The sequence below is a fragment of the Carassius gibelio genome, chromosome A1 (assembly GCF_023724105.1).
Source record: "Carassius gibelio isolate Cgi1373 ecotype wild population from Czech Republic chromosome A1, carGib1.2-hapl.c, whole genome shotgun sequence".
NCBI classification, from domain to species: domain Eukaryota; kingdom Metazoa; phylum Chordata; class Actinopteri; order Cypriniformes; family Cyprinidae; genus Carassius; species Carassius gibelio.
In genome coordinates this window covers 9,430,989-9,451,286 of record NC_068371.1, presented here as the reverse complement: position 1 = coordinate 9,451,286, position 20,298 = coordinate 9,430,989, and the positions used below count along the sequence as shown (strand labels likewise).

The 20,298-nt window shown below is 36.3% G+C and overlaps 2 protein-coding genes across 3 annotated transcripts in view; both read left to right on the top strand.

The window, feature by feature from the left end:
- The first annotated feature begins 3,612 nt into the window (after nt 1-3,612).
- Nucleotides 3,613-7,825, top strand: LOC127985733 (toll-like receptor 2 type-2). The gene is made up of 2 exons (XM_052587879.1): nt 3,613-4,684; nt 5,271-7,825. Exons 1-2 carry the CDS (start codon nt 4,473-4,475, stop codon nt 7,633-7,635), a joined length of 2,577 nt encoding a protein of 858 aa, XP_052443839.1. The 5' UTR covers nt 3,613-4,472; the 3' UTR covers nt 7,636-7,825.
- An 8,527-nt stretch (nt 7,826-16,352) lies between these two features.
- The window catches only part of LOC127985525 (protein kinase C beta type-like), a 41,179-nt gene continuing 37,233 nt past the window's right edge, over nt 16,353-20,298 (top strand). Inside the window, exons 1-2 of one of the 2 annotated variants that reach the window (XM_052587638.1) lie at nt 16,353-16,664; nt 17,134-17,165. In XM_052587638.1, coding sequence (XP_052443598.1) covers nt 16,504-16,664; nt 17,134-17,165 — 193 coding nt within the window. In that variant the 5' untranslated portion in view covers nt 16,353-16,503. The remainder of the gene's footprint in view (nt 16,665-17,133; nt 17,166-20,298) is intronic. The other variant, XM_052587589.1, reaches the window with a different exon arrangement.

Sequence of the window (20,298 nt, the reverse complement as noted above, 5' to 3'; positions counted from 1 at the left end):
ACCACATCCCACAATAGGTGCACACAGGTGCTTTTTCATTTCAGTTTCACTTTGGCTGACACAGGTATATGGCTCATCAAGTCCAGGTGTAAACATTTGAAAAAAAAAAAAAAAATTCCTGTGGCAGTCAGAGACACATAGATGACATAACTGCATAGTATACCTTGTGTAAAAGTGGAAACCAATCATATGGCAGTAACAGATTAGACTGCTGAGGAATAATAGGTAGTATTTCATTTATGTGTTGATTAGTATAATAATGGATTATTGTGAACTATTCAAAACAATTAGACTTAAACGAAGCTTCACTTTCAGAATGACACCTGATCGCGATTAACTAACATGATCATCACGAAACAAAAAGCAGAAACTCATGTTACAACAGAACTGTTTTTTTTTTTTTTCTGAAATCATTTCTGAACATTTCATTTTACAGGAAAACGTCCCCATCTGACCTGCTAGTTTCACTAACCTAAAACACAACAGCTGTTAAAATAACCGCACAATTTGCCTTTACAACAGATAAAGCAAAACGCTTCCAGGAAATGTACATGATAAGCGTACAGTGCACTCTACTGGCAAATAAATTAGAAGGCTTCAAGGGGTCATGAACTGCCTTATTTTGTACTGTTCTCTGAACTCCACTCCACTGATATCAAAAATTTTACATAAAAAACAAACAAACATAAAAATTAGAAGTAATAGGCTATTTTCTGTCATGTTTGACCCCCCTCATCAGAATGCTCTGTCTGAGTAAGTGTGGCGGATTGTAAAAGTAAACGCTCACTGCTATGATTTGCTAACAGTTTTGCATATTACAAGTTCTGTATGCCCACCTTTATACAGTCTATGGTGGCCATCAATGTAAACTTCTGCATGTATTTTTGAACAGTGTTGGGCAGTAACTTACTAGTTAGGCTTCTAGTTACTGTAATAATATAACTTTTTGCAGTAACTAGTAGTGTAACTAATAACTAAGAAGATTTCAGTAATAATATTGCAGTTACCATCCATAAAACAGCTTGTTACTCTTGATGCCTCAACCCCTACTGATTTGAAATCCAACAATGCAATAATTCCTAGATGCATTTATAATTTTCACGACTCGCGTAGGTACATAAAGTCGCTAGTGCATCAGGAAATCTTGAAATATTGAAAAGCTTACATTCAGGGGGTGGAAGTATTGCCTTTACACTAATTTGTGGGATTGTGGATGTCATGGCATCACTTTACTCTGGCATTACATGGCTTGCCCACCCACATCCCTCTGATCCTGAAATAAATAATATTATTATATTTAAAAATCATATGACTTTATGTGATTTCTTTTGATAACATACTTCATGAAATATAATCATATTTGGGTAACAGAGAAATTATAGCTACAATTGGCTTCAAGCTGCACATAACAATTAATACAACACATTTACTTCAAATCACTATCAATCACCACTGAGTGTTTGTAAGAACATCTGACTGCGATGCAGTGTAGATTTTGGTCAAGTGATGAGGCAGAAATATATTGTTAGTAACATTTTAGAAGAATTTAGTGACAAGTGACATGTGACAAGTGACAAGTGATGTGAGATTTGATGTGAAAGATACACAATTACAACATTGATAAACGTTGCAGTGATTTAGATCAAAAACACATAAATACTCAGTACATATCAAATGATCTGTAATAACAGACAAAGCAATAGTGATCACATAATAAAAAAAATGTATTCACACTCATGCTGTGTGGTGCAACATTACTGTCAGAATCCAATATAGTCAGCACAGCATCGTCTTTTAGTTTTAATCTTTCTGAAAATCCTGCGTGGAATAGTGCTTTGTCTATAAATGAATCCACGGTAAAAATTAATTTAACAATGGACTGAGTTCTTAATGACGTGGTCTGGATCTATATAAAAAGTTAAGTTCATTAATGCTTTCCTAATTTTGGGATCAAAAGGAAGGCAATGCGAAGATTGTGTTTTTTCACATCTTGGCACTGTACAGCGTCTTGTTGTCTTCAGAACCATTTTTTACCATTTGATTTGGACCTGTATTTGCCTCTCTTGTTATTTACCCACTATGTGTGCTAATCGGTGGGCGGGGCTAAACAGACAGTGATGTAGCAGCAGGAATTGATCTTCTTCTGCGGAGGCGGGGTTTAGCCACACTATTATGTTACACTATTATTAAGTTACACTCGGATGTAAGTCACAATATGGAAGAAAAGATTGGTCGCTACTTCCATTTCAATATGACTTCACTTTTTTATTATTATGACTATCTGTGTGCATGATAAAGAAAAATACCATCTGGCCAGTGACATCTAGAAACATGAGCTCCATTAACCACGTTCTACTCATGTAGTGTTCATAAATAATTTATTGTTTTCTTAACCCTAAACTTTCCATTTGTAGTTTATGAGGAGGCAGATGCTGTTTCATGTTCCTGCTTCCTGCTGCGTCTCAGCATGTAGACAGCAGCTGTGAGCACAAGAACACCATATGTGGCAAGAACAAACTGGAAAAGGGAATAAATGGGGGTGGAAAAATGACACATTTAGATACAAGTGACGTGCGCGAGGTTGTTTTTTTTATTTATGCAACAATCTGACAGATTCTTAAGGATCTTACATTTCTGCGTCATTGTAATGTGTAGCTGTTTAAATGTTTCATCCATCCTGACAGTTCTGTTGGTGCATCAATCCAGAAGAGCTGTCTCTGTCATAGATAGATAGATAGATAGATAGATAGATAGATAGATAGATAGATAGATAGATAGATAGATAGATAGATAGATAGACAGACAGACAGACAGACAGCTAGATGGATTAAGGTGGCAATATTGTACATATTGTGGCATTTCCATTATACTTGCAAACATTTCTAAAAATACCAATGACCCGTACAATATTATACACATTGAAAATATTTAATTTTTAGCAATAAACTAGACTTTCTGACCATTTAGAGTAAAGCAGGTTCAAAAGTAATATTTTATGCCAAAATAAGGAATTTCTTTATTCTGTTTTAACAATCCAAGAGGGTTTTGATGGTTATATGTTGTGCCATTAGCAGTTCAAATCAACTGGATCAATATTAGGAAAGTAGCCACATAAGAAATTTGAAATGTGTTTGTCTGATATAGGCTTGTGCCTCTTTTCACCTTACACTTACCGGTGACAAAAGGGAGGAGTCCTCTTGCAATTTTAGATTGTCTTTCAACAGAACAACTGCTAAAATCAAACATAGAAGGCTTTTGACATTTAATATCCTGTCATAACAACGCAAAAAAACTGTTATAAAGATATATGCCAACCTATCAAGTCAGATCACATCTCTAATATATTCTTAAACATGAGGATCTCAGTATTTCACCACAGGACTCTAGTCTTACTTTTATATACTTTTAATGTACATTTCAATGTCTTGAATTAAAGCTGGTTATGAAGAGCACTGGGTGTACCCTGCAAAACCACAAGAGATGTTTAATGCTATGGTGGTAAAGTAAAAGCACGCCTTACTTGAAAAGGCTAACTTCCTCTTTTCAAATCCTTTATTCTAATGCAGTTGTTAGTGAAGCAAAAACAAACATATCCGAAATAGTCACAAAACTATTTGCATAAAAGCCATGTAAGACATTTGAAACAGTATGAAAAATGATCAGAGGTGGACAGTAAGTACATTTACTTGATTGCTGTACCTAAGTACACTTTCTGAGTATATGTAGTTTGCTTGAGTATTTTTTTTCCTGGAAACTTGGGACTTTAACTTCACTATGATTGAAAGAGAAATATCTTACTTGTTATACCACTACATTTTTATCAAAGTCCTCCAAGTAGAAAGTCGTTACTACAGCAGCTTTGCAAGTCAGTGGGTGATTTGTTTCTTCTCTAAAAGTTTTTTTAGACAGCCTTTAAGTAATCACTTTTGTAGGGTTACGTGATTTCCTTGAATTTTTTGAACACTGACTAGTTGCTCCCACCCCCACAGAAGCAACTAGGCAGTGTGCAATGCTAGGAAATCACTTCACGTAACCCCACAAAAGTGATTATTTATAGGATGTTAAATATATCTTTTAAATATATAGATTTTTTTTGGTCAGCTCACTTTTTGGTTTATATAGGTTTTTAACATTCTAAAAGCTCTTCATTTCAAAGATACTGCAAGCTAGTCTGTGTATTCAATTGATGTAATCTATTGTACATTGATTCAGAGGCATAAGGTATTGCAAGTATTAACAATAATAAAACAGTGCATTGACATAAAAATGACATTTAATTTATTACTTAAGTACTTTTAAAAGCAAGTATTTCTGTACTTTTACTGAAGTAAAAATCTGTCTTTACAACCTTCACTTTTAATGGAGTAATCTTTGTCCAGTATCTGTATTTTCACTCAAGTAATAGAGTTGTGTACTATTGAACCTTTGAAAATTATTACCCAACAGCCATATTAAGCTGGTAGCTTGTAAATATGTTTACACATGCTCTGAGACTGGATGGTGCCCTAAAATTTCTGTTCCTGTTAAAACAGACAATTTTGAAAGTTTCAATCAGGCTATTGAGTTTTACTTCCTCCTGTGACTCACATAGCATGTTTGATTTCTTTTTGTTTTCGCCTATTATGACAACTGGCAACCTGCAGTTTGCATACAGTAGAGTATCAGACACAATAATGGTGGGCAGGTAATCAAATTTAACTTTTTCTGTCTTGAAAAATGCTAGACTGGTAGTACTTTAATATGCAACATGTTTTAAGACTGCAACCATAAACTTGCGATTGTACAAAATGTGGTATAATGTGCATTGATTGACTGACAGTTTTTGGATCAGAAATTGAGAACTTCTGTTTTATGTTTCTCCTTTTGGTTTTGCTACGTTTTTGTCTGTGATGGCCAAGCTGAATTTTCAGTAGACAATACTCCAATGTCACATTTTCCAGAAATGATTCTAATAAGCTGATTTATTGCTCACAAAACCATTCTTATTGGTGTCAGTGTTGAAAACAATTGTGCTGCTTAATAATGTTTGTGGAAACTATGATAAAGTTTCAGAAATTCAAAAATTTCAGGATTCTTTGATGAATAGAACGTTGGAATGAACAGTCTTTAATTGAAATAATGTTTTTATAAGACATTATCCATTAATTTTATGGGCATTTCCAATAAATCACACCATGCAGTGCAAAATTCAAGTAAAAACTATGACTTTTGATTAGTTTTTAATGCATACTTACTGAATAAAATCATTCATTTAATTAATTTTTTTACAGGATGCGACTCTTGGGAACGGAGGAGTCTATAACTATTTTTATATTAATTTTGGCACAAGGCTTTCACTACTCCAGGACATGTGTTTGTGACCAGCAATTTTTCTGCAATTGTTCATCAAATCATCTCCAACAGGTCCCAAAAGTTCCAGCGAATGCCCTTGGCCTTGACCTGTCTTTCAATCAAATTAAATCTATACACATGAATGATCTCAGCCCATACAGTGAGCTGAAAACTCTAAACTTGCATAAGAACAAGCTCAAGTTTATTCACAAAGATGCTTTTAAATCTCAACATAAGCTGGAAGTTCTTGATCTGTCTTTAAACATCCTGAAAAATCTGTCTTCTTCTTGGTTCCACGAGCTAAACTCTCTTCAACAACTGAATCTGGCAGGAAACCCATATACCACCTTGGGACCTGCTCCAATCTTCCAGTCTCTCCTTAACCTAAGGACACTGCGAGTTGGTAGTCCTTCACTGAGGGAGGTATACAAAAATGGCTTAGATGGGCTCACTCATCTGGACGAGATGACGTTCATTGCCAGTAATCTGAAGTCGTATGAGAATGGGAGTTTAAAGGCAGCCCGTCCCATTGGTTTAGTCTCTTTAAACCTTCAGAATCTATTTCAGAATGATCCAGAATTAGTCTCTGAGGTTCTTCAAGATGTCTCCCACCCTGAAACTCTGCTGATAATCAATGATGCTGTACTCAAAACAAACATTTCGACAGAACCCTTTAAAGCGGCAAGAGAAGGTGGAACTAAAAACTTGAGTTTCCAAAATAGCACCACAACTGATGAAGCAATGACCTCTTTATTAATGGTCATGGATGGTTCTTCTTTGTCATATATTGGTCTTGAAAATGTGCATTTGATTGGCCAAGGGTGGTGGCAAAAAGCTTCGTATACACATTATGAAAACTTGCATACAGCCTACATACGTAATCTCGAGATCCAAGGTTTTTTTAAGTTTAGTAGCATGATGCAGTTAGGATTTCTACTGGTGCATCTCCATAAGGTGTCCGTTATTAATGGCACAGTGTTTGTTATTCCACGGCAAACTACCCCACTGTTAAAAAATCTTGAATATTTGGACCTTAGCCAGAATCTCCTTTCAGACCTGACAATTGAACCTACCTTATATACAGATTATGGTGCATATCAAAACCTCAACACTCTTAATGTGAGCCAGAACATTTTAAAATCTCTTGGACTGATGTCTCGATTGGCCACTAAGCTTAAGAGTCTCACATATTTAGATTTAAGTCATAATAGTTTTGTTTCTATGCCAGAAAGCTGTAGCTGGCCAGCGACTCTCAGGTTTCTGAATCTTTCCAGCACAAAGCTACGAAAGATGACCCCTTGCCTGCCTTCTAGCTTGACGGCCCTGGATCTCAGTGAAAATGATCTGATGGTATTCAACCAAAGATTTCCCCAACTTACTATGCTTATACTGACAGGCAACCGATTTATGAAACTGCCACATGGGGAATTATTTCCAAGGCTGCAGAACCTGCTTATCCAAAGGAACGCCTTGCGAATGTTTAATGGCAGTGATTTGAGGAGATTTAAATCCTTAAAATATTTAGAAGCGAGTAACAATAATTTTGTATGCTCCTGTGAGTTTGTATCTTTCTTCAGACATGATGTTAACCATTTCATCACGATAAGGGATGGTCTTCACAATTATGTGTGTGACACTCCATTCACTCTCAGAGGTGATGCTGTTGACAGTGTCAGTTTGTCAGTTTTCGAGTGTTACATGATCCCTGCTGTCTTAGTGCTTTGTTCATTGATCATAATAGTCCTTGGACTAATTGTTGTCACCTGCTATAAGTTTCACATTATATGGTACCTGCAGATGACCAAAGCATGGATTCAAGCGAAACGAAAACCTGCAGTTGGTCGACTGGCCGAAGAGCTCCGCTACGACGCTTTTGTATCCTACAGTCAACATGATGCTGAGTGGGTCGAGGAGATCCTTGTTCCAGAGCTGGAGAGCGCTCATCCTCCATTTGCCTTGTGTTTGCACAAACGGGACTTCCAGCCGGGCCGCTGGATCGTGGACAACATCATCGACTCGATTGAAAAAAGCCATCGGACTCTTTTTGTTCTGTCTGAGCACTTTGTTACCAGCGAATGGTGCCGCTATGAGCTGGACTTCTCACATTTCCGCATAGTCGATGAACACAATGACTCTGCCGTCCTGGTTCTCCTTGAGCCAATCGAGAAGGAGACCATTCCCAAACGTTTCTGCAAGCTACGGAAGATTATGAACTCCAGGACGTATCTGGAGTGGCCCGAAGACGAGGAAAAGAGAAGAGAGTTCTGGAGCAACCTGAAAGCTGCCCTACAAAAAGATGAATGATGAAGCAAGACTAGCCCAAATATCAAAACTCAATGTCTTTATGATGCATTTTCTGATTTTCTTTTATTTGTAGGCCTACTGTACAGTGTTATCATTAACTTAAAAACAAAACTAAATATGTTCATTAAAATAAAGCTGAAACTTAAAAGTACAATTTGTAAGATATTTGCAATAAAATATCCAAAAACCACTAGGCTAGTGTTATATATTTTGTCCAGCTGATTACTTACAATATCTGTAATGTTTTCAACTAATTCCCATTCTAAACAGTGACACGGGGCAGTGCAGTCGCCTGTCAATGACGTTAGTTACCCTTTGTTTCCACCTTTTCTGACGTAGAAACCACATAACAACAGTGTCGCGAACAAATGCGGAAGTGGTGTGGAACATAATGGAACATAATTACTGTTTACCGTCTGCCGCTGGTTCTGTCGACAAGGACAGCTCCCACTTATGCTATTATAACGATCAACAAGATTAGTATTATGGGGCATACATACAAACACAGGGCATCTCGTCTCTAGATCCGCGCATGACACGTTTGATCCATAGTCTGATCACGTCTTTGCATTGACTTTGTTTGTAATCTACTCGCGCAAATCGTTGAACTCGTTTGCTATGTATGCCCAATTTTTGTGTTTCAATGACTAAAGTTTATGTAGGTGCAGTGTTATTGCATTTGGTTATTTACTGCTTTATTTACCCTGCTCATTTCACCTGACAAGTTAAACAATGTAAATAAATACAGTTTTTATTTACAGAAATATTAATCAATCATTATTGCAAAAGATATTGGTTAGTTAAAAATAACATTTATTATTATTGATTTGAACACTTGAAACTGTGCTGTTATAACACGATCAAATTGGACAAATATTCTAACATCTATGACTAAACATTTAGTTGTAAAACTTCCATTACTCGGGTCTAATTCCATATAATAAAATGATGACATCAAACACAACATTATAAAACATCTGTTGAATCCATGATTTATCTTTCCGTCTGACTGAGGGCCGTCAGCGGTTGGGAAGAAGACAACAAATCCCATCATTCCACGCTATTTCTTAGCGTCATCAAAACCACGCGATTATTATTGTTTTGGTAGTGTGCCCTCTCGTGGCAGGTCCTACAACCTGTACCTTTAATTGAAAAAACTTAAAGGTGCTGTACGTAGGCTTGACAATGAATGGTTGAACTACATATTGAATTCCAAATTTAAAATATTGAAGTGGGATTTTTTTCACCTGGTCCTTCCTCCTCAGACTTGGTCTTGCATAGCCAGACCTTTAAAGCCCAATTTAAACTTCTGCATTGAACCAACTCCATAGGTTATGTGTAGTACGGCATAACCTAGTCTAACATAGCCAGGCCGAAGGTCTGGAATTCATGGCAGGCTTTCATTGGCCAAGGCCCGCCCATGAGGCCGTTTGACGGACATGTCCAACAGCCAATCACAGTTTGTTTCTTTAATCGTCATGTTTCGCGCCTTGGAAATGTTGCAATAATAACAGATTCTGTAAAACTCTCTGACATATTTTTAAGGTTCTATGCCCCGAACTTTAAATATTTCACATACTTTTGAAAAACTTTGACATTCCTGAAGTGTTTCCACTTTTGTGTCCCATATGCATCAGACGTTTAGCCAACAGTCCGTGGGCATGACATCTGAGGCTGAGATTAGACATAACCTGATGTGCACCTCTCCAGAAGTGTAACAGCTCATCAATTCTACACAGACAGCAAGCGCTGATATTGGTCTGCTAGAACCCTCAAACCCCCCCCCATATGTGATTGAGTTTTGTGTGTGTTTATGTGCACTTTAAGATATTTTAATATTACACCTTCTTATATAAAATAAAACAAAGCATAGACTTATCATTTATTATACCACACAGCATTATACATCAATAGCCATGGTACAAGTCTTTGAGGAGATTGAAATAATGTCATCTTCTCATGTTCCGTGGTAGTCTCCTTTATGTAGTTTTAAATAATGATTTAATGATTTGATATTTATTTGCCGCCGTCACGGCTATAATGCTTCTCTGACGAGCCGCTTCTTCTTTGGCTTTAGTCATGATACTGCAGGTTACACCAGCAACATCACTGTGAACACTGCATTCTAGCAGTTTGATTCTGTACTGCATGTCAATGTGGACAACGACACAGAAGTATCAATAAAAAAACTGATTCATAGCCTACGGCATAAAGGCCATGGCGTAGGTCCAATGCAGAAGTATAAATCAACCTTTAGACTGATAGCTAAAGGTCTGGACTTCATGCCAGCTTTCACTGGCCAAGGCCCGCCCATGACAAACACGTCAAACAACCAACAAAAACAAACGCTCTGACCCTATCATTTTTGTCAGCTCCTATGACTGAAATGAAATACACTGTGCTTCCCACCAACTGGCAACCCGGGGTGCCGAAATTCAACTCAGTAAGCTGGCAGTGGGCTGGTTTCACAGACCAAAACAGAGACCAGCATTCCAGACATTTTCAAAGGAGAATAACTGACTGTAGCATTGTTTTTCAGATAAACACATACTGTACAGTATGTTAAATTAGCATGTTTCTGAAATATCTGCAAACATATTATGGTATTTTTATGCTTTAGTAGAGTCGAACCTTTAAATGAAAATGAGAAATGTTGTCTCAGCAACCAATTGAAACCATTGTTACTTAGACTATTTGACATGATGTGTTCAGAACAATAACACAACTGAGAATGCATATGGTTTGAGGTACAATATTAGCACAACAAATATTAACATCCCAGGCCTTGTGCTGTTAGTAGAATATGTTTGTGTAATGTGAGCTGTGACAATACGAAGTTATCTGTAATGACAAACTGTTAATCTCCAGTATCATCATTTCACATAAGTTCAGCCATTTTCTATTATTTAAGTAAATACCATTAAACTGAATCAAATACTAATGTATGTGACAATGAGCCTTTACAATAAAACATATAGAAATATATAATAGAATTTCTGATGACTTTATTTTGTTCATGTCATATTATTTTAGACTTATTCTTTTGTTCTTAGCATGTTGTTTCTATATTGTAGATTTCTCTCTTTGGCTTTCTCTTTCTCTCTTTGGCTATATGGCTTTGCTGTCTAAAAAATACGTACATAGCACATAATGATGTATAATGATAAATAAATAATTTAAAGCTGCTGTAACGTTCTATCAAATTGTCTCATTTTTCTAGGTTATGAATTAAACATTTTATATTAGTTTATTTACTTATTAGTTTATTTGGTTTTTTTTTTCAATATGTTTTGAAATAAGCCTAATACGTCAATAAAATATTTGACATGGCAAAAAAAGTTTTTAAGTTAAACAGTGTTTACATTGCACAGTCATTTTAAAGCTTTTAGATCTATTTTGATAGTCTTGATAGTATTTTAAACTATTTGTTTTTAAATCTCTATTTCCAGAAATCACATTAAAGTCGTGATTAAGGGGAAGTCATGGCCTAGTGGTTAGAGAGTTTGACTCCCAACCCTAGGGTTGTGGGTTTGAGTCTCGGGCTGGCAATACCATGACTGAGGTGCCCTTGAGCAAGTTACTGCTCCCTGGGTGCTGCAGCATAAATGGCTGCCCACTTCTCCGTGTGTGTGCACTTTGGATGGGTTAAATGCAGAGCACAAATTCTGAGTATGGGTCACCATACTTGGCTGAATGTCACTTCACTTCATTATACTGACAACTTTTGAGTAGTATTTTTGCCTTTGGCGCCACCTGTTGGATGATTAAGATTGTTAATTTAAAATGAAGGTATGTAATTTCAAACTGTGAGTTTGTAACTGATGAGTCAAAATACTGGTGAGGTGGTGAAGGCCACATCAGGATGTTTTTTTTTTTTTTTTTTTTTTTTTTTGCTTGTTTAGTTTTTTACCTGTTATTTACCTGTTATTAATGTTCACACAATATAACCTGCCTGTTCCCAATGAAACCAAAAAACCAAGCATGTAATTTTGTGCAATGATTTGTGTCATTGTGGAGCTCAACAGATGGTGGATGACTGTATCAAATGCTTTTGTTGAAAATGCAAGTGATTCAAAGAAAAAGGTTTTGGTATAGTGGTGAATGGTGAGGGGCATGCATATTGTTGTCAAAGAATAAATTGTAACCTTTGACTAAATATTGCATATAATATCTAAATATTGTTATAATAATGCAATAACAGACTATGTCCTTATCAATAAACTCACCAGTGACCCTTAGTGGTTTAGTGTACATACTGCTTGAGCATTTTATTTCTTGGAAGAACATTCTACAGATGGCCATCACAAGCAGAGTATCTCAGACTCAGATAACATTAAACAATGATGCCAGGTTGGGTGATGTAAGGAAAAGCCTCATCAACTGAATTATTATTTATTGATATATATTAATATTATTGTTTTGGTGTGTAATCTGACCTTTGTTTCAATACCACAGCCCAGTTTGACAACTAACCGGTCTCCGGGAATTAATCTCTTATGTTGTGGCAAAGCATCTGCTAAATGGATGAATTGATGTAAATTAAAGGGGGAAAAAAAGAAGGAGTAGCAGGCCTGAAATGTTCCTTATTTAGACATTTTATGCTTTGCTCTTGAATGGTAATTGCAAGGACAGTCCCCTTGGTGGTGCCTGGAGTTAAGTCTCTTTCTCAGTGGTGATTTTAGTGAAGTCTTATTCATGGGTCACCATTAATGGGGTTTGAATCAGTTCAGATCATAGACCACTGGGTGTTAACCACACTGTTTGCATTTAAAGCTGCAGGAAATATAACTGGGGGGGGGGGGGGGGGTGTTTCCCCTACTCCTTCAAAAGAAACTTTAAAAGTGCAAGGAAAAATGATCTGAAAACTACTAAGTCATCAGTTTAAAAGCCAAGCAAAGATCAAATGTTCTCAAGAATGCAAATAGTCTTCCACAGAAACTAAACGTTACCACTCCTTCTACACATATGAGGTTATTTGTATACACATGCACACAGAGCAATTTGCTACTGTTATTAAGAAATGAGAAAATTACAGGTTTGAGTGCCATTTTTTTTCTGAAACAAGTTCTCACTAACTGTAATATATATATATATATAGATATATATAGATACTTGAGATGTCTTTAAGGGCTTCTCAGAATTGCCACACAGTCTAATCCATTTGGAGAGCCCTTTCAAACAAGACTGGTCTCTGAATAAAGTATAAGATTTCTTGAGGTTTCATCATGACTAAAGAACAACAGTGCTTTTTGTATTTGATGTAAGATTACACAGTTTTTGGGATACACGTTTTTATAAAGCATGTTTACATTTATGCATTTAGCAGAAGCTTTTATTCAACGTTTTAAGGTTTACACTTTGTCAAATCACAAATTATAGGAGTCAAACTCCCTGGTGTTGCATGCTCTATATTGTATGAGCTACAAATATGCTTAAAACAATTAGAAACAGCTGGTTTTCAGACAAAATACTGAAGCTGTTTCTACTGTGCACTGGATAAAAATGGAATGCAGAATTTAGCTCCAACTTGCCACAACACACCTGCCTAGGAGTTTCAAGTTCCATAAAAGATCTTGATTAGCTGGTTCGGATGTGTTTGAATAGGGTTGGAGGCTTGGAGATAAACCCTGCAGGACACTCCATGACCGAGGTTGGAGACCCTGACTTAATCGAACAGATAAGGAGACATAGGTGGAGTTTCAAATATATTTAGACTTTTGTAAGTATAAGCCAAGTATACCTAAATGTAATTTTAAGTATATTTATGAGGAGTACATAAAGCCCATTTCTGAGAAGTACATAAAAAGTTAATTTAAAGCATACTTTCCTATTTTAGAAGAAGTATACTAATAGCGCACTTGAATAAAATTATTTTTCATAAGGGTGGCCTTGAGTGTGGAGCATGATGCAGTATTTAGTTAAAGCACATACGCAAGGCTTATTCACCCTCGGCTAGTGACAGCTGAAGTGGATCTTGTGAAATGTGCTATAGCATCAGCTATTACTCTTCAGAAACTTTAAGATGACTATGCATACCATGAGGACTTAGACTGACCTGAGATAGGCCACACACACTTTTCAGCAGTTATTATAGGCCCGTGTGTCCCGCATTTCTGTCGACTGAACCAGCCATGCCATTAATTATGAATTTATCAGTCTTTTGAATGCCAAAGTCAATTTCTGCATATACATATTATGCCAAATAGAAAGCAGAAAATAGTGCTATATTTCATCATGAGATCGGGTTAGCCAGCAACAATTAATTGTTGAGTGTTACAAATGGAACTACAACAAATTCATGACAATATTTTACATTCAAGGTACCCATAAAATGTATAGTGAAAAGAACTTAAACAGCGTCTGGAATGCAATAAAGTATTTTTAAATCGGTTTTTAAAGCATTTGCTGAATGATAATAATAATAATAATTTAGGATAATAAACAATTCACATATCAGACAAAATTGCTTTGCAGCAAGACCTTTAAATTTTAAGGTATTCAGAACAGAGCAACATAAAAATCGGAAAACATATATTTAAAAATAAATAAATTATATGACAAAGTTTTACATATATGCCATGCATGTTTTATTTATTTTTTATTGTACAGAATTATAAAATAAAAACGCAAATTATAATCTGGCCTGTTTTAAGCTTTTCCTTATTTTTATATTTTAGACATCCATCGGGTTATGCAAAAAATTACTTGCCATCTCATTGGATATGCCTTTATGGAGAAATACAGGGATTAAACAATGAAAGAGTTTCTATTTTCAATTTGAATTATTTCGTTTTAAAGTAGTAATTTAAAGCTAATATATATAATTTATTATTATAAAAAAAAATTTATCATGTCTGTGTGGCAGTTCACTGAGTTTAGGTTCATCATTGCGCATAAAGCACTCCTGTTCAAGACAGAGATGCCATAAAGCGTTTGTTTTCTTTATTTTATAAAAGCACAAAGTTTTGTTTATATTGTGAGTGCACACAAATAAAACTAGACCCTTTAACCTTCAGAATGATGTATTACTCTTACTTTTATGATAAAAAATGACTGCATATTTTAAGTTGTTTCCACCGTTAGAAAAAATACAATTGATCGGGCTGGCGTCTCCATGTATACTCTTAGAATCTGTGTTTTCATTATTATATGGTAGAGGGTGCTAGTACACATCTTCTTTACAGAATTTCCACAAAAAAAAAGACAAGTGAAGAACAAAAAAAGAAACAACAGATATTAACACATGTAATCTACCACGATCATCTGACATGAAACAGCATCAAAACTCTAACATTATGGAATAAAATGTCGACCGATGAAGAGATAATAATTACAGTCAAGCTTTGGGGTGTTGATCGACTCCATCTACGTTTTGATTATCATTCTGAATCCAGTTCATAGTCTTTTTTCAGCTTTTTGTTCAAAATGTTATTATAATTTTTTTTATGAAACTTACCCACATTAAAGTGTTAAAGTGTGAATTTCTTTTCTTCAACAAAAAAAGAATGCATGAAGCTGAAATAATTTTTTGTTGTTGTTGTTGTTTATAAGCAGATACCCTATTCTTTCTTGGGATGTTTTGTATGCTCAGATATTCGTATAACAAAATATATACAAATTAAAACCTAAATAGGGACATATTAGTATACTTAAAATATGATCTAAAGTTAATTTCAATTAAAGAAAACTTATGAGTATACTTGCAGTATAAAACTACTAAACTAGTTTACAGAGACTATACTTCTAAGTGTACAGTACAAAGTATTTAATTAGTAAACTATCAGTATACCTATAAGTTAACTTTTAGTATTATTGCAGTACAAACTACAAACATAGAGGTCAACTAGTTGTGTGCTCAAAATTTGCTACTGTTATACTTAAAGTATACTTAAAAGTATACTTTTATATACTAGAAAGTGGGCCAATTTTGTCCCAAGGAGTATTGAAACATTACACTTACAAGTATACTACTAGAACGCTGATAATTGTATACTTGCTACATAAAGTATACTTAAAAATATACTTGAACTACTTAAGTGTACTTAATAAAATAAACTTGAAGTATACTACTTTTTGTTAAGGGCGCATCGCTTCAAATCACCTGTCCAGTTCAGCCAGAAATGACTCAGTCCACCGCATTTTTATTTGCAAGTTTTTAAAGAAAACAACGAATATTTGTTAAATTGCTAAAGTTGGAAAGTAACTAAAAGAGAGTCCTCTCACGTTGAGAACCATTCGCGACTCGTGAGGATATGGGGCTATAATAAATATATAAAGATATAATAAATTTAGCCCAAAAAGTACTTATTCAAAACACTAGCCTAATATTACAAAGATAATACAAACTCAAAGATAACCCCCCAAACTCCGCCTATGGAAGTAGATTTATATTTCATGTCTCATCATTATAGCATTTTACCGTAAAATATAGGACTATTTATTGCTAACTATGAGAACTAGTTATTTTCGTTTATTATGTTATGATAGAGATGCATAATAACCACGTACCACAGAAAGCTACTATGGTAAACATTTGCAGTGCGCCAAATCCACAAGTACTGTGTGCCTCTGACGCTCGATAAGCCACACTATTGATGACAGTTTCTTTGGAAAATATTTTAGATTCTCTGTTAGGCTCGGCGACCAAAATATTTCTCTCAACCACAACAGTCATTCAACGAAGGGGGCGTGGTTACAGGATCACTGAAGCACCGCTGCTCGCCACAGTCAGCTGGGGAGAGGCATGCGTGTGCGCGCGCGCGTGCCGACCAACCGGGAAGCGAAGCGAAAGCCGAGCAAGACCCTGTAAAACGGAGCAGGCTACAAGTCGAGGAGATTTCTACCCACTACATTCATTCTGTCCCCATCATGGCCGACCCAGCGGATGCGGAGGGCGCGGGGGGCGCGCGAGGCTTCGCCAGGCAGGGCGCGCTGAGGCAGAAGAACGTACACGAAGTGAAGAACCACAAGTTCATCGCGCGCTTCTTCAAGCAGCCGACCTTCTGCAGCCACTGCACCGACTTCATCTGGTGAGTATTGTGGAGGACGCAAAGGTGGTGTCGTATGTAAACGGCTGCGAAGGGCACAGGTGACACACTTGATGCTCGTGACAGGAAAAACAGCAAAGCGTTTGAACGCTCTCAGACATCCGCAGTGGTGTCAACACAAAGACGCCGAGCGCAGACGGAAAAGAAAAGAGTCCAACGCAGTGCTGCATCTCTACAAGACAGCCGATTTCAGTGTACTTATATGTTTATGCAATTACAGCACGTTTATTTAGCCTCTTCTCTTGTTATAGTACGGATAAATGTTAACTGTCTATAACGAGAAATTCCTCGCGTTATGATTAAGCCATCATCACCATCTTCCTAGAGATGGATTTGGCGATTTTGCGGAATATGGCGCGCGCCTGCGCGTCTTCCTGCTGAGCGCAGAGGAATGCATCCTGATTTGGTTTCTATGCTGTACTCTTCTCACACAGTCTCGTCTCTTTTGCAGGGGGTTCGGCAAGCAAGGCTTCCAGTGTCAAGGTAAAACTCTTTGGCCCCCTAGAGAAATTTGAGTCTGTTCATTTTCAATGACTGCAATTGTTTATTTACTGTCACATTCAATTCAATTCAATTCAATTCAATTCAATTCAATTCAATTCAATTCAAGTTTATTTGTATAGCGCTTTTTACGATACAAATCATTCCAAAGCAGCTTTACAGAAAATTAATTTTCTACAATATTTAGTAGTAGCTTATCAGTGGTGACTGTCAGTTTATGTGCATATGGCAGAAATTTTCGTGAAAATTAATTAAAGACATAGTCATACAGACGATGAACACTATCAACAGAAATTATTATATGATGCACTTTTATATGATCTCATTTGTAGCAAAATTTGGTAGGTCTGTATGTTGTTTCAGGGTTAGCATCATCTGAGACCATACATTAGAGCTGCTTGCCCTTTGAATGCAAGCAGTGTTGCAAATAGGACAAAGTTTTGTTCTTTCATTTCATTTGCGTGTGTTTGAGAAAGAAATACAGAGGATCTTTTTGGTTTTCTAGTGGTGAGATGAAGAAATTGCCAGTGATAGTTGTCTGACTTTGGGAGGGAAAGCTGGGGTTAGTTGTCACAGCCAACATGCACAGTTCTACGTTTTGGCCAGTTAAGTTGTTAATTCATATGAAATTGTACAATTTCCTCTCGTACAATTAGGTTTATTTTATTAGTTTATATTATCTTATTACTTCATTTTTTTTGTATGGATCACATCGTACAAATTATTGCGAAAATAATTACGTTTTCTCACAATATGGGGTTGTCATAGTCTATACGCCAAATAATAATAGTTTGTTTCTCTATAAGCACATACCTTAATGTTTCTGCAGCAAAAGCTGTTTGCACAATTCCACCATTATTTCCATTCCACACAAAAGCACTGCTACAGAAAAACATTTGTAAGTGAATTGAACTTTTGCCTCTTAGCTTGGCATCGAGTTTGTCCTTTGGTGACAATTTCCCCATGTGAACTACAAAGTGAACATTCAGATACGAAATACAATATTCAGGCACAGTTGCCATGAATGTCAGAGCCCTTACTGCCATTATACTGGCATTTGGCAGCATTATCCTTAACACATCACCTCCTACTCAGATCATTAATGGGACGTTAAAAACTCACCATCCACAATAACTGCATTACAGTGCTACTTACTAAGACAGCAAATATACAGGTGAAAACAGGGCTAGTTGTGAATAAATAAAACACTCAAATGATCCAAACGTACTTTAGCCACTATGCTGTATTGAACTGCTTCGTCTAGCACAGGTGAAACTAAATACGTAAGACGCAAAGGATTTGGACCAAATCAAAGTTCAGTTACAGTACATGTGGGCTAGGCAATTAGGTTTAAGGTAATTAACAAATCAAGATTCCTCACCTGTCAGAATAAAAAGGAAACCTGTAAATCCTGGTGTGGATTTTCTCCATCTGTTCTATGGAAATGTGTAATTTCAGCAAATCTTTATCAAAGCAAAACATGTTAAAATGCTTCAAATAAATATTTAAGGGTTTCCAAAACATTTGGCTCACCTGATTCTGTCCTCGTTTCAAAATAAGAAAGACGTGAAAAGACGTTTTGTGATTTTTAACTCTGATCACAGTAGTTAGTTTGTCATCTACGTGTTTTAGCACAATGAGTTCTGCACAAATGGACTGCTTGGCTTATCTGCGGAAATAACACCTCGTTCCCATGTTCCCTGCCTCCACATGGTCTCCAACAAATTCTACATTTATGGAATTGATTAACATATTTTATCAAACTTAGAGCAACATCTCTCTTCCATGGCTCTTTATCTTTGCAATCTCTAATATTGTGAATTATTATTATTTATTTATTTTACACTTGGGGAAATTGAATCATTAATTTTCTTATAGTTCATTCCTCTGGCATCATCTCATGTATCTGAAAGCCTGCCAACTTTAAATCTTTGCTCTGTTTTACATCATCTAACGCCATTTTGTACAGTATGTTGGCATGATGCTATTTTTAAATAATTGCTGAAATGCATAACCATAAAAAAAATTGCATACATTTGTTGCAGTTTTTATGTTTATGAAGTAGGACATATTGGCTCTGTTGATATATTTATAGTGAGGGCCGGCCAGGGCTGTTGCTGATGCAGCGATATGTTAACAGTTTATGTTTATCATTTACTTGACACACATATAAATGCAAGTGTAAAAGACATAAAGACTGATTAAACAGATCATAGATCATCAGACCTCCATCGTGGTAATGTTGCATATGTACAGACTGAACAGATAACAGCCTGCTATTCCCAAAATTACACTTCTGTATTTAAGTAATAATAAATCTGAGTAAATAAATAGAGTTTTGTTACGTTTAGTCCATGTCTGTTAGCTTTGAGACCATTTGTATGATAGTATACTCCTAAAAACTGACCAAATCAACCTTTTAAGCGGGAAATACCCCAACAAAGGACAGAAACACTGTTCTAGCGATTTCATGTTTATTTATTTTTTTAAGTGCCCCTATTATGCCATTTCCAATATTGCCTTTCATGCAGTGTGTAATGTAACTGTATGTAAATGTAAACGATCTGAAATGTTGTAAGTCTGATTAATGAAGTTATTTTCTCCCAAAATAAAGAATTGACTCTGAACAGATGAAACAAGTCATTAGTCATTAGAATCCCACTTTACACATTTGTACCTATGTTCTATGTTGACCGGCCGCAAACAACGCGACAGACAACAACAAACACGACATTCTACTGACGACTGCTTCTCTAATCTCGTGGAGTTCAATGCGGGATTCACAAAACGCTTGCTGTTGAAAGATGGATCAGTGTCCTGTTTACTTGGACCAGAAGATGTTTATGTTTTCTATAGAGCATTTAAAATACAGAACTATTGAAATTGGCGTATCGTTTCCGAAACGTGCTGCCGTAGACCGGGGTGGGGAACGTTGAACCTGGAGGGCCTGTGTCCCTGTAGCGTTTAGCTCCAACCCTAATCAAACTCACCTGAACAAGCTAATCAAGGTCTTCGAGATACAGGTAGGTATTTTTTTTTCAGGGTTGGAGCTAAACTCTGCAGGACAGTGGCCCTCCAGGATCAACATTCCCCACCCCTGCTGTAGACCAATCAC